The sequence below is a fragment of the Dermacentor andersoni genome, chromosome 2 (genome assembly GCF_023375885.2).
Source record: "Dermacentor andersoni chromosome 2, qqDerAnde1_hic_scaffold, whole genome shotgun sequence".
NCBI lineage: Eukaryota > Metazoa > Arthropoda > Arachnida > Ixodida > Ixodidae > Dermacentor > Dermacentor andersoni.
Genome location: NC_092815.1, coordinates 197,155,800 through 197,169,662, shown reverse-complemented (window position 1 = coordinate 197,169,662; position 13,863 = coordinate 197,155,800). Strand labels below are relative to the sequence as shown.

The 13,863-nt window shown below is 46.8% G+C and overlaps 1 protein-coding gene across 1 annotated transcript; it reads right to left on the bottom strand.

The window, feature by feature from the left end:
* Positions 1–11,899: 11,899 nt before the first annotated feature.
* LOC140215871 (uncharacterized) lies at positions 11,900–13,201 on the bottom strand. Its single transcript, XM_072286209.1, has 3 exons — positions 12,693–13,201; positions 12,458–12,651; positions 11,900–12,305 (listed from the first exon to the last, which is right to left on the bottom strand). The coding sequence occupies exons 1-3, from the start codon at positions 13,199–13,201 to the stop codon at positions 11,917–11,919; spliced, it is 1,092 nt and encodes a 363-aa protein (XP_072142310.1). The 3' UTR covers positions 11,900–11,916.
* Positions 13,202–13,863: the final 662 nt, after the last annotated feature.

The following is a 13,863-nucleotide window of genomic DNA, read 5'->3' as shown; positions in this document are numbered from 1 at the left end:
GCTGCCGGATTTCCGAAGCAGTTCCTCATTTCGTCTACAAATTTTTCCCACGTCGTCATGCTTTCATCGTGGTTTTGAAGCCACACAGACGTGGTTCGCTGGAGGAAGAATGCAACGTTGTTAAGCTGGGACGTGGCATTCCAGCCATTGAACCGACTTGCGCGTTGGTAAAAGCTGAGCCATCCGTCCACGCCTTTCCTGGCTTTTTCGCCAAAGGTTCGTGGTTCGATGTAGGGCGGCTATGGTTAGTTGCAAGAAGGGGGCGGGTTGTCGCAGTCGGAAGCCCTCTCTGATAGCAGACCGGTAATTCGGCAACTTCGGCGAAGCTCCACCGATTGCGCTTGTGCGGACGGTTCGTCGTCGTTCTTCGGGCGCGCCGTTGTTTTACCCCGAACCGTTCACCAAAACTGTCACGATGGAATGCGTTTATTTAAGATGAATTGATGAAAAGGGGCCTCGCCGACACCGAGCCACTGCAAAAACAAGCGCATTCCTTTCTCCCCTTCCTTCGTCCTTGCTGTAGCTTTAGCGTAACCATATTCTTCCATTCGACTAAACAATTAGCCAGAAGTCACAGGAATCGAAAGTTCTGACAATAGCCAGTCCTGTCGCACTTGGGCCCAGCGTGGCGTATCACGCTGGCCTGCGTGATCATTACGTGGCATGGGCGTTCACCTCCATTGCAAGCGACGGCGTTGATGTCCTCTTCCTGGACCCTCCTCGCACCAGACGTGCTCTGCGCTAGCCGGGTCTGTGCCGCTGACATGCCTAGGTGATTGCCTGCGTGGCAGGGGACAGCGGCTGGTTACGACGGCGGGCTGGACCGGAAACACGGAGCGCAGCCACGGTGATGTAGTCGGTGATCAGAAACTGAAGCTATTGCAGGCCAATTCTCGCGTACTCTCCGGTCCGTAGTCTTCGAAGCTGCCGCTTCCCTTCTGCAGAGTACAGATGGAGATGCGTCTGCCCTGCTCCTCGTCCATGCCCACAATGCCAGCTCATCTACGCCGTCGTCTCGTTTTTCGTCGTTATTTTTTCTCTTGCGCTTCAAGCGATTCACGTGCTTCCCGCGTCACGTGTCCACCTCCCCTTTCGCAAGCCAGCTTCGGTGACTTCACGTAGTTGCACGTGCTTTGTCGATGACTCATGATTCAGGTGAAGGATGCGATCCATGTGGCTGAAGTTGAGAACGTCTAGACGCCTGGAGGCAAGATTAAAATGCTGCCGACGGAACTGTCGTGGGCGCAAATTCCTATGCTGTGGAGAGAAATTTTTGGTGACAGTGCAATCAGTACCTTAAGAGAGCTCGCATCTGAAGCTCCCACGAAGCCATGAGGGATTACCTATATTGGACCGAAGCTACTGAATTTCAGGCGGCCGGAAGTTCGTATTCCTCTAGCACAGACTGAGATTCCGAATGAATATTTACGAATGAAAAAATAACGGTAATGTCTTTTCATGTAGGGTTGATTGGTAGCTGGTCATAGTGCCCAGTTTTATGTGCTGCGTGGTGGACGCGCAAGAAATATCGTGAAGCTTAGTCCTCCTCAATTTAATTAAATGCTTAGAAAAAATATGCTTTGATTATGCGAGTAAATACCGTGTACATTGTATATCCAGTATATAAAATGCAGTTGCATGCAGAAGATATTAATATTTTCACAGGAGATTAAGCACCACGCGGAGAACTAGAACATGTAACAAAGGAAAACTCATTATTGATCATGTAGCAGTGCAAGCAACGCGTACGTAGAGCAGAATACGAGACCAGCACGCTGTTTCAACTTGATGTTTAATGTATAGATCATAGGTTGGCATACTCACCCATGGGTGCACTCACTCACTAGTACTCATTTCAAATGCGTGAGTTCGAGTGCGAGTGAGTGCCTGTGAGTGTGAGTGGAGGTGGGTGTGAGTGAGTGCCAGTAAGTCCGAGTGGAAGGAGTGCGAGTGCGAGCGAATGCCAGTGATTCTGAGCGGAGGTGAATGCGAGTGCGAGTGAGTGTGAACGTGAGTCAGTGCTGTCAGTGTGAGAGGAGGTAATTGTGAGCGAGAGTGAGTGCTTGTGACTGTGAGTGCAAGTGTGTGTGAACGTTGTGAGTGCTTGTGAGTGAGGGGGTGCGAGTGTGAACATAGTGAGCGCCTGTGAGCACGAGTGCAGATGAGTGTGAACGTGAGTGAGTGCGAATGCAGGTGTGTGTTAACGTGAGTGAGTAAGGTCATGTGAGTGTGAACGTGAGTGCGAGTGGAAATGAGTGTGAACGAGGTGAGTGTTTCAGTAAGTGGAGTTGGGTGTGATCCTGAATGTGAGTGCAGGCGAGTGTGAAAGTGGGCGAGTGGATGTCAGCGTGAACGTGAGTCAGTGAGTGCGGGTGAGTGTGAATGTGAGTTAGTGCTTGTAAGTTGAGGTGAGTCTGAATATGAGTGCGACTGATGGTATGAATGTCAGTGAGTACGAAGGGGAATGAGTGACTGTGAGCAGAAGTGAGGTTGAACGGGGGTGACTCTTTTACGGACAGCATATTTGAAGGCCTTTAATGTTATCTTTAAGATTGGAACGCGATAGCGTTAACATGCAACGTTCGCATCGGAAATCACCGGAGGCTGTTTTTGGCGGGACCCTATTGAAGAGGAAGTGGCCGCAGCATCGAAGGCACGTGCATGTGCCGCGTCCGAAATTTTATTTTATTTATTTATTTATTTATTTATTTATTTATTTATTGTACATACTTTCAAGGTATGTACAATAAAACCCAGTTCAAGAGTGTTCGCACCATCGACCCACAGTGGCTGAATGGGCTAACGCGCTGGTCTCGCAACCCATAGTTCCTGGGTTCCTCGGGATATCGTGTGTTTATTTATTGCCTTCATCGGAAATTGTCGCACATTGCCATGAGAGGCCGAATACGCCGACAAAGAATTTTCTGGTAGAAGAGCTTCTTAACGTTATTGCGTTAAAAAAGCAACAATCTGTATTATTCAAGGAAATATTGTTATCTGAACCGTCAGAAGTTAAGGTGGCAGAAGTCAACATCGCTTGTCAAGGTCGCCGCTCGTGCGTTGCCGTTCACGTTACGGTGATATGCACGTGCATTTATTCTGTGAATATGCGATCGTTTGCAGGTGCTGGAAAGTGCGACTCGACTTCATATTTTAAATGCGTCTTAGTGCTCGGAGCATCAGTTGATAATGATCAGCGAAACAATCATCTGTTCTCGTTGATGGAAGTGGAGCGGCCTCCAATGGATGTACAGTTGGGAGGCATGTGAGTCAGATGAGTGAAATAGCCTTAAGAGACACTTACTCATTCTATGTGGATTCAGCGATGTCACTACGAGAAAACCTCTCGCTTTGAAAATTCACTGTTGGCGAAAAATATTATATTAGGGTGCGTATTTACATGTCAGGCCCGTTTCTCTTTTCCCAGCAGTTGACTTTCACTTTCCAGTGTGCATTAGTGTTTTACGCGATGCATTTGAGTGCTCGAGAAGACAAACCCAATAGTTACGACCTGCCTTCGTTCATCGCGTACGCAATTTATTGTTACGGAACGGTTTTTAGTGTAACGACTGGAAAGCAACTCTTTCTATTAGGTCAAATACACACGTGACTACTCGCTTGTACTGTAAGCGAACGCTAGCTCAGCTAATTGCCATGGCTCGTGCAATAAATAAACAACTAAACAAAATCTGCAAGTGTTAGCGTGAGCGGAAAGCGCAGAGACATTCAAGATCAGGCATGGGAATACCTTTGCAGACGGCGCCCAAGCGCCGCGAAGCGTAAGGCGCCTCGGCTTTAGCGATGTGCCGACGAGTCACTCATAGACGACCGTTGGAAGTCATGCGAGCCGTGTGTGTGTGTGTGTGTGTGTGTGTGTGTGTGTGTGTGTGTGCGTGTGTGTGTGTGTGTGTGTGTGCGTGTGTGTGTGTGTGTGTGTGTGTGTGTGTGTGTGTGTGTGTGTGTGTGTGTGTGTGTGTGTTTGTGTGTGTGAGCGCGTGTGTGTGTATCAGCGGCGCCTGCTCTTTCTTCGGACGCTCACCCCTTCTCCCTGTCTGCCGACGCGACAAGTTTGAGCCGGGTGCTTGCAGGTTGCCACATGGGACGGTTATGCCCATTTATGGCCCGATCTTGTGCCTGCATTCCTGATTAGACCAAACTATGCTAGAGTGAGGTAGACTACTTGAAATGTGAAGCTTTTCCGGAGAACTGCCACAGTTCCGCGCTGCTTTGCCGGACGCGCGGGCTTTCTCCGCTGTGGTAGCTGCGCCAAAGCGGCGGTCGTCTGCTACGCGTTTGATATTTTGGTCGCCATTAGCCAACATTGCGATAATTTGCCTCCTATAATATACTACATGACTGGAAAATAATACTACAGCACAGAGAACTCGTATGTGTGCTCTAAATACGGGGATTTTGTATATTTCCTTCTATGCTTCCAAGTTTATCACAGCAATGGCCTGCACTCACGGGGCTGTCTTAGGCGCACATTCAGCGCGCACTTCATTGTGAGCAGATGTATTTTAATTTAGTTAAGAGTGGTATGACGAACGTATACGTGGAGCAAAATAGGATAAGCACGAGTTGACGCCCATAACCGCGAAAACGAAGCAGATATTACCTTTTAACACAGACTCTCCGAGGAAGATGCTGCTGAAATCTGGTACATGACTTGGTAGAAAACGAGGGTGCAATCACAAAATGTAGTGTAGTTAGGGTTTGAGAATAAATTAATACAAAGCTTCAATGCGAGCTGTGGCTGTCAAAAGAAGCTGGGCACCACTAAGAGGCACAGTGAGATATTTTCATTCACCAGGAGCCTGGGACTCTGCACAGAGCACGAAAACTGCTCAGCATGACAACTTCAGCAGCTTAAGTTGACGGGCTAGTTGATCTTGCATGCTATATTAAAGAGAGGTTTCTGCAACACCACGAAGAGGACAGAGCACATGTCCTCGTCCTGCCTTCCTGTTGTTCTTGTAGCACTATCTTCTTAATATAGCATGACTGCTAACCACTGGAAATCACCTTTACCTTAAAAAGGCAAAGTTTTTGCCATATTGCGGCTCTCATCTGGGCCAGTACATGTATGAGCAATGGAGGGAGAAAATAAGAAATGTGGCAATACATGGATGCACGTGGTAGTGTACACTCACCATTGCCCAGTGATTGAAGCTCGAAGGTACTGGAGGCAGGAGAGGCTTGAGAACCTGCATGAATAGTTGCAGGTACATCTCGTATAGCATCTAACAGAGCACATACAGGGGATGATAAATTCCAGTTTAGTTGAAAGTTGTTTAAAGATAAAAATCTACCTCCACTGGAGAAGCTAGCGAGGAAAGAAGATGGAGGCGGGCAAGAGCCCCAACAAGAGCCGGTAATTCTACTAAAAGCGGAGAAACAGGACTGCGTGCCAAATACTTGCCAGACGTAGAGTAAACAACACCGTTTTACCTCGTGATGGTAAGGCTTTCAGGCTATTGCAAGCCTCAGCTTGCACTACACCTAAATGAGGTACAAAAGGCAGATACGTCGCGAGACCAAATACACGTGTAGGCTGTTTGGTGCAAGTATGCGTATATAGAAGGTATTACCAGTTGCTGCCCGGTGTTGATTGCCGCTCAAGGGCACAACAAGAACATGTGGGCCTGTGTGGAGAACTGGCATTGAGCGCAGAAAATAGCATGATCAAATCTAGTCTGCAAAATGAGTAAATGATATTGCCTACATTGAGCCACTGATGCTGAGATTTGCTCGCTTGGGGTTCGCAATCTCGTACGTGCACACATGAATAATCCAGTTATGTAAGAAAGCTACTGCAGGCTGGAACAGTGCAAGTACCCTCGTAAATACGCCATACATGTTCTCGCAGTGATAGTTCCCACGGCCAGTTATTTGCTATTTGCTAAACATAACCTTTACCAAGTGCACTCTAGCCATGAAGCTCAAGTATGTTAGGTCAGTGAAAAAAATATTCATTTGCACAACGTTAAGACTTTCGAACGTGTTAGCTTACGTTGAGCTGGTGGCTTTCGTGGTCGGGATTGCTTCCTAGGGCTGAATATGGACGGTGTCCCATTCTTCTTCAAGTTCTTTTATTCCGAACTTGTTTAAGATTAGTTGTTAAATTAATTTTCTTCAAAACGATCCTGGACGTAAAAAACAAATCAGGTTGAAATTACACTCCAGCATCAAAGCATCAGAAACTCGGAAACGCCACAGAACAGTTTAAATATTTCTGTGGGGAAGCACAGACAAAGAATGCAGTATAGTTGCGCTTCTTTGAAAATTTAGTCCCCTAGTCTACTGCACGTCAAACAGGCACCATGCAGCCATTACCGCGACTACATCAGTGTTATGCGCTAAGAGCATGAGGCGATAATACGCGGTGACACACGGCGCGATGACCTGAAATCTGGATAATATCTGTCGCACATCACGCCGTTCAGGGGGCGAGTTTGCAGAGAATATAACCCATCACCCAGTAGTGGTTCGCCAAATTGGACAATATGAAGAAGGCGTTGTGGGTACATAGGGGACTTCCAACGTAATTATCTGACCTAAGTGTGTTTCTCATAGTGCCGTTTCAGTGAAGAAGCTGCCGACGCTCGCTCCGTTTTCAGCCATCCAACTAAACAGTACAGGGAAAACGAGGTAGGACCTGTGCAAGAGCAAACGAGTGCTGCAGTTTACGCCCCTCACTTATTACACATATCCGCACCTCACGAATGTAGTTAAGCGCTGCAGTACAGTGGTATGGCCCACGCCTAATTGTTCGATAACCCGATGTGAAAGTTCGCTGCACTGCCATAATCGAGCAGCTCGGAAACCGTCACTCTGCCGTTCGGTGTACGTACCTTTATTCGCCCTTCTTTCTCGCGCTGCCCCGTTATTTGTTCAAGAATGCACCGCCTAGCTCAGACAAGAGATTACAGCGTCTGCTTTTTTAATAATAATAATAATAATAATAATAATAATAATAATAATAATAATAATAATAATAATAATAATATTTTTTTCATGAAAATATTACACATTCAAAAAATCGGTCAGTCCAAGCCATGAAGGCTTGTCGAGCTGTACCCGGCAGTCAGCGACAAGTACTCAAAAAAAAAAAAAGCCAGGTTAGCAAGCTATAAACTGAAGCAATTTAGAAAAGAAAAGCAAACTACAACCCCAAAGGAGGCTACAACACAAAAGTACCACAAACAAGCAAGCTATGAGCAAACGCGCAGTAAAGGAACAGTGATAAAATATGGTAATTCCGTATCTAATATAGCTGTACACAAGTGCGTGAACAATGGCTTTCCGGACAGAAAACGGGAACAAGTATCTAGTGTTGTACAGAAGACAGGATACTGTACGCAGCTTTTTGCTAATACCTGTAAAATGTGTGTTCCATGTCATGTCAGAATCAAACATGATGCCTAAATATTTTACATTAGTTTCGAACTCTAATGGTATGCATTTGCAGTTTATACAATTATAGTCGTGAACAAAAAATGGCACAGGACAATATATTTTTTATGTGGATGATGAAAGCAATCTAGTTTATTATTTTGTTGAATAATTCCAATTCCGTTATTTGTACGCCAATTCATTAAAGCCGTGGTATCTGCTTCAAGGTTATAAATGCATGTATGAAATGATGCATGAGTTGACAGAACGACAGTTTCGTCGGCGTACTGGAATATGCGGAATTTCGGTGCAAATTGGGGCAAATCATTGACGTACAGGTTAAATGAAACTGGAGATAAAACAGATCCGTGGGGAACACCCGATTTTAACATTATTTTTGTACTGGAATAGTTACCTATGCGCACCACCTGAGAGCAATTGCTAAAATAACTAGACAATAACTTTATAAATGGGCCCCTGAAGCCAATTCTTTCTAGCTTATCAAGAAGTAATGTGCGAATAACGAAATGGAAAGCCTTACTTGCATCTAAAGAAAGAGCACGTAAGAATTCGTATTTTTTGCCTTTTCGCAAGTTTTATGTTTGGAGTCCTACTGCATAAATAATAATTTTTTGCCACTTTGAGGTACAGTGAAATATAATAGGTTCCTCATGAGCGTTACATAATTTTCCGTTTATTAAAGAAACTTAACATAATGTGGTTTTCAAAGCCCACTTTTTAAGGCATTTGTTTCAAGACCAAATCCTCATTCGCTCCTTCTCTTATAACATCATATTTGTTCGGAGTGAGAGACGGAGGGCTGCGCGCCGGCGACAGTGCAGTTGTTTCGGCCAGACGTGTGAGTAGAAACGCCCGAGTATCCTCGTCGAGGGAGCTCTCTAGCGCAAAGAAAACAGACAACATAGAGAGACTGGTCTACTGAGCTCGCGAAACGACACCCGAAGCGTGAATCTGACAGCATCCGCTTACCGTTCGACCGGCAGGGTCAGAGATCATAGTTGGAAAGAAGTTTGAAATGTTCAGGAAACAGTATCTTGCCATGCGAGGATGATGGCAAGGCGGCGGGACGTGTGGTGCTATCAAGTTCGATTCAGCAAGCACTAGTTCGCCATAGGAGGATGAAGCCAACGGCGCCTATAGCCTCTGTGAGACGGCGGGACGCGTGGTGCTATCAAGTTCAGGATAGGCAGGAGGTATGTAACTTCGGAGCAGCTGCACAGCCTGGCTGCCCTGGGGCGGCGGCAGCTCGTTAAACGGACGCGCACTGTAGGGCGCTTGACTCTCAAAAATGTTTGAGAGTATAGTCTGTGTACACTCGACTGCTCCAGAGACTTCGAACAGAAACGGAAACTAAAAGACGGTTGGAGAGCGACGGGGCCCACGAATCGCAGTGATTCATTTGCTCAAACACGTAATGCTCATTGGATACCCAAAACTAATTTCTAGTTCTGCACGTGTTCTTAAATTTCAGCAGCAAAAATTTTTGAAAATCCAGGACATATATGATTCGTCGCACACATTGCAAGACTTACCAGGCATTGCTCCAGTCATGCAACTTGGGGAGGTTACCACGGCCGGGCTACTGCTGCGACTTGCTGGTTCCTGCATCAAGTTCGCAGCACATGCGCGTACATCTGGTGCGGGTCTGCTCACTGACGCAGTGCATTCATCTGTTGCACGTCTCTTTCGGCTCACTACAGTTCCTCCACTTCGTGGAACTATGCGCGGTTCGTAGTTAATCGCCCGGGCATAGTCGGAGAGATCTTGCAGGATTTGCTCTTTCTCGGCATATTGCTCCTCGGTGCCAGACCTGAATAAAGGCAAAAATCGTGCACGTCACGTTCGGTGCAGAAGCACGCACAGCATTTTGGTTGTATCAGAAAGCAAAATACTCACTTTTTAAGGTTCTTGGCGTCCTGTTGACGCCAGTATCCTATTAAGAGATCAACACGATCTTTCGTGCCGCGCAGCGTGAGCTCGCGGCCCACCGCTTGCTTGACGTTCGCGATAGCTGAAATCCATTTAAGATCGTCGCCAAATGGCCTTGTCGCCGCGACTTCACGCAGCAGAGTGAGGTCTTGTTGAGCTGTAAAACACCTTCGGGCCTTTTTTGCTCGCAGACGGGTCAGTGCCTCAGTCGCCGTCGTCAATGCAGAACTGCCGGTGTTCATGTTGGCGGCTGCCATCTTGCATTTCCCATACACGCCCGCGCGCGCTTACGCACGCTCGCGCGCTGCGTATACCCTCCGCTGGGGAGTGCTTTCCAGCGGGCGTAAACGCTGCTCCGTAAAACCGCTGGCCGCTTCAGCGTTGTGCGCATGCGCAGTCGCGTCTCCGCTCGTCCGCTCCGCTCCGCTGGCCGTAAACCCGCTGGGCTAAAACTCCCTATTGTCTACGCCTTGCGACATGCGATTTTCTTCCGGAATACTGCTGCGTTTCTTGCTACATTCATATGCACTCCGTTTCGTCGATACAGCTGCCTATCAGAAGTCAAAATTTATTTTAAAAAACCAGTGGTCATGGGACCTCGATCATCTCTCTTATCTGAACACGATCACCATTTTGTCTGAGCATTTTGTATGTTATTTTTGTATTACATTACAACCAGAATCCCCGGCAAGTCAGCTCCTCCTTAACCTCTACGAGTCGGAACCTCCGTTGAGCCCGCCTACTGCTGATGCGGATGGAGAGACCGCTGTTACTGATGAGCCACAGACTGACCGACAAGAACAACACCCCCCCCCCCTCAACAAGTGATCGGCAGAATCAAAATATCCGCCACGGCCACTCCCACCAGCAGCCGTCAACCGCAGCGGACCGAGGGCAGGGCCAGCCTACTACCAGGCGACAGGTTTTGCCTGTCACGACAAGAGGGAAGATTTGAAGGAACATTTTTAATGCGAAATGATTACCTTGTGTGTAAGTGTGTTGTGCGCGTGTGTATGCGTGCGCGTTTGTCTGTGTCTGTGCGTTTGTTTGTTTGTTTGTGTGTGTGTGTGTGTGTGTGCGTGCGTGTGTGTGTGTGTGTGTGTGTGTGTGTGTGTGTGTGTGTGTGTGTGTGTGTGTGTGTGTGTGTGTGTGTGTGTGTGTGTGTGTGTGTGTGTGTGTGTGTGTGTGTGTGTGTGTGTGTGTGTGTGTGTTTGTGTGTGGCGATATTTGATGGTACCAAAAAGAAGGAGGAGGAGCAGGCTGTCTGCCTGGCCGAGGAGCTCCCCGCCTGCCAGACGGGGAGCTCCTCGGCTGCCTGCCCAAGAGGCTGTCTGTACGTCAGAAGATACCGGCGAGGTTGCATGATTTGCAGACGAGATGCGGCTCGTTACCGGTCGCCCTGGGGGGTGCAGCGCAAAGCGGCACCGCGGTAGCTACGTAAATCCGTTGTCGTTTCCCTCAATGAAAGTGGCTGATACCCCCTGCGGAAGTATGAGTCAATAATAAAATAAAATTTCATTTAAAAGTTATAACTTGTGATCGTAAAGAGTAATGCTTTCGCATTCACGCACGTAAGCAACCTTAGGTGTCCCCGCGAAACTATTTATTGCATGCACATTCATGAAACATATCACTGGGTAGGTCGGATGGAACACAGTCTTGTTTTTAGAAATCGCCTAATTCCTCTACCACACATTAGAAAACACAGGTTTTGTCTTTCCCCTGTACAAGCGTGGCCATTTGACCTGATGACCAAAGACACCAATCGTCGTATGTTCTTCACTTGGTCAACAAACTTTTGTTTTCGACTCTACGTGGCAGAACGACACGCATAGAATCGCCATAATCCCATCAATTTAAATGATGTCTTCATAAAGTACTTGCAGTTAACACACAGGGCACATTACATCAAAAACTGTTTACTGAAGTCACAATAAGAATGTCACAAAACACAGAAACACAGGAATTGTAAGTTTTGTGCTGTTCTCACAACAAATGTTTTTTATTCTAATAAAATATATATATTGTATACTAGCTCTGTACAAAGAAAGCTGAACTTTTCCGCGGTTGTGACATGGCAACTAATTACATCTGGCTGAAAAGTGTAATTTTGACTATTTGGTCCAGTGCAGATATGCTTAATTGAACTAAAGATTGGATTACCCCTGTCTGTCTTTACAGGAATCCGAGGATTACAAAACTTGTGCCTCCAGCTGCTAACAATGCGTGACATACACGAGTACGAGCTACGCCAAAAAGAGCTGGAAAACGAAAAAAAGAAAGTGGAAAATGAAGCACGGCGTCTCGCTCTAGAGGAGCGAAAGTTGGATCTTAAAGAAAGAAAATTTCAACTAGAAGCTTCTCGCCGTGATAGAGACCACGAGCGGCTGCTTGAAAACTTGCAGAGGATGCTAAACGACCAAAGTCAAGCAATATTTGATTTTTTGAATGCAAACCGAGCGTGAGATGAATGTTCTGAAAACTGTTGATAATGTATTTTGTTTCACCTTTTATAACAACGAGTCAGAGTTCTCGAATAAAGGTTAATTCAAGAAGCTGCGTGTCCTATAACTACAGAGGGGTAAGGTAAGCTTCAAGATCTGGTGGCTCGAGGCCAAAGTAGTGGGATACCTGAGCACCATACAAGCAGGTATGACAGTTGGCAAGAAGCGCACTGGCTTCATAGATACGCGGCACGTTCTGTAGGTACAGCTTTTGATTTTTCTTGAAGTCTACAAAGGCAAACAGTCCCGCAATTTTGTTGAATCCCCACTCAACGGCCTGTCTCACACTGCTCATAGCCTTGTTGAATGCGCACGGTTCCGGAGTTAGGGACACACTTCCATAAGGTTTGAGTAGAAGCGGCCGCAATGGGTAGGCCGGGTCGCCGTGAATACAGTAGTTATGTCCTTGAACAAGACTTTCCAGCTTCGAGTAGACATTGCTGATGCCGAAGTTGCCTGAAAAAGCAGACGTAAATTGTAAATTGCACATTATGACCTATGTAGCCCATGCGTGCTTGTAAGCCATGAGAGGAGGAATCAGTGTCCAACAGCGCTTCTTCGATCCAAATGTGTTCCATTGTTACTGCTATTGTTGTTTATTTACTCACCGGCGTCATGCTTACTGCCAGGATACGACCCGTCCAACAGGCAAATAATCCCATTCGGACACATAATGGCTTGGTACTTCAAGGCATGAAATCGTTTGTGTCCACTGAAGTACAGTTTTTGGTCCCTTGATGGTCGGCATATTGCCCTTGCCGTGCCGTTGATGAACGCCCAGCAATTCGTCAGCGTGAATGGCCTGAAAAATGAATAATAACTGTGTTATAAACTTTGACGCACGAAACTCCGACACTAACTCTGCTGTTTTTGCGACTTACTACTTGGGAGAATTTTTCCAGTGTGTCGAGATTGAGCCAGGCGTGATTGTTGACGTCGTCGAGCAGGTGGAAGAAGCGCTCGTCGATTTGCCGCAGAACTTCGTTCGTCAAGGACGATATTGTCGAGCTGTGCCGCCCGAAAAGGTCCTCAAGATCACACAGTCGGTTCGGGTATGCCACCCGTCGAAGTGTTATACATAAGGCCTCGTCTCCGGGAACTGACACTCTCTGCGGTGTTACCACCGTTTCGGGTATGCCCAAGGCCCGCTGTAGTCTGCGGACATCTTCCTTTTCAAAGCGAAAATATGTCCTGAAGACACCTCCGTCCATTGCATCAATGTTCAGAAGTCCGCGCACAGAAAGTGGGTCGCGCCGTGTCTCACAAAATACCTCAAGGCATAGCAAATCTTCGATCTCCGACCACTTCAGTCGTGACAGGAGTAGCGGGTCCTGTATTATGCTCTTCGGCATCGTGCACAGCAGGAAGCAACGGCAGTTTGTGAAAACGGACGATGAAGAGGCTCGCTCGATGGTTTCGGCTTGACCGCGCAGACGCAGTAGCTAACACATTTGGTAGTACAACGTCGTCGCTATTGCATTGGAAACACCACTATTAACAAATAATGTACTGAGATCATGTAATATATCTTTATTCAACATTTCTTGCATTATAAAAGCAAGCGTAATTCAAATTAATTTCTCAGTAACTCCTATTCTGACCACTAGATGGGGCAGCAGAGCGCCCCGCTCGAGCGGGTGAGTGATCCGCCGGGCTCAAACTCTTTTTTTCGCGCGCCGCTCCGCTGGCGCAACGGTGGAGAGCGCGGGCTGAGCGAAACGTAAACCCGCTGAGCTAAAAGTCTCTATTATAAAAAGCTGAATAGTGTCCGTGAATTCTTATAGTAGGGAAATAGTGCTATTTCTCTCGATAAAACCAAACTGTGCTTGTGAAAGAACATTATTTTTATTCAGGAAATTCGTCATCGTTACGAGCAGGTGTTTTTCAATTATTTGACTGATTGCAGGCAGAATGGAAATCGGTCTGTAGTTCTTTACTTTCCTATGAGAGCCACTCTTATAAAGCGGCTTAACCACAGGCACTTTTAAATCGTCGGGAATAACGCAATGATAGA

Excerpts from the sequence above, each read along its gene's own strand:
- LOC140215871 (XM_072286209.1), bottom strand. The coding sequence starts at position 13,201 with ATGCCGAAGAGCATAATACAGGACCCGCTACTCCTGTCACGACTGAAG. Across the intron at positions 12,652-12,692 it reads AGAGTTAGTGTCGGAGTTTC|GCCATTCACGCTGACGAATT; the intron begins GTGCGTCAAAGT and ends TTCATTTTTCAG. Across the intron at positions 12,306-12,457 it reads TGGCAGTAAGCATGACGCCG|GCAACTTCGGCATCAGCAAT; the intron begins GTGAGTAAATAA and ends CTGCTTTTTCAG.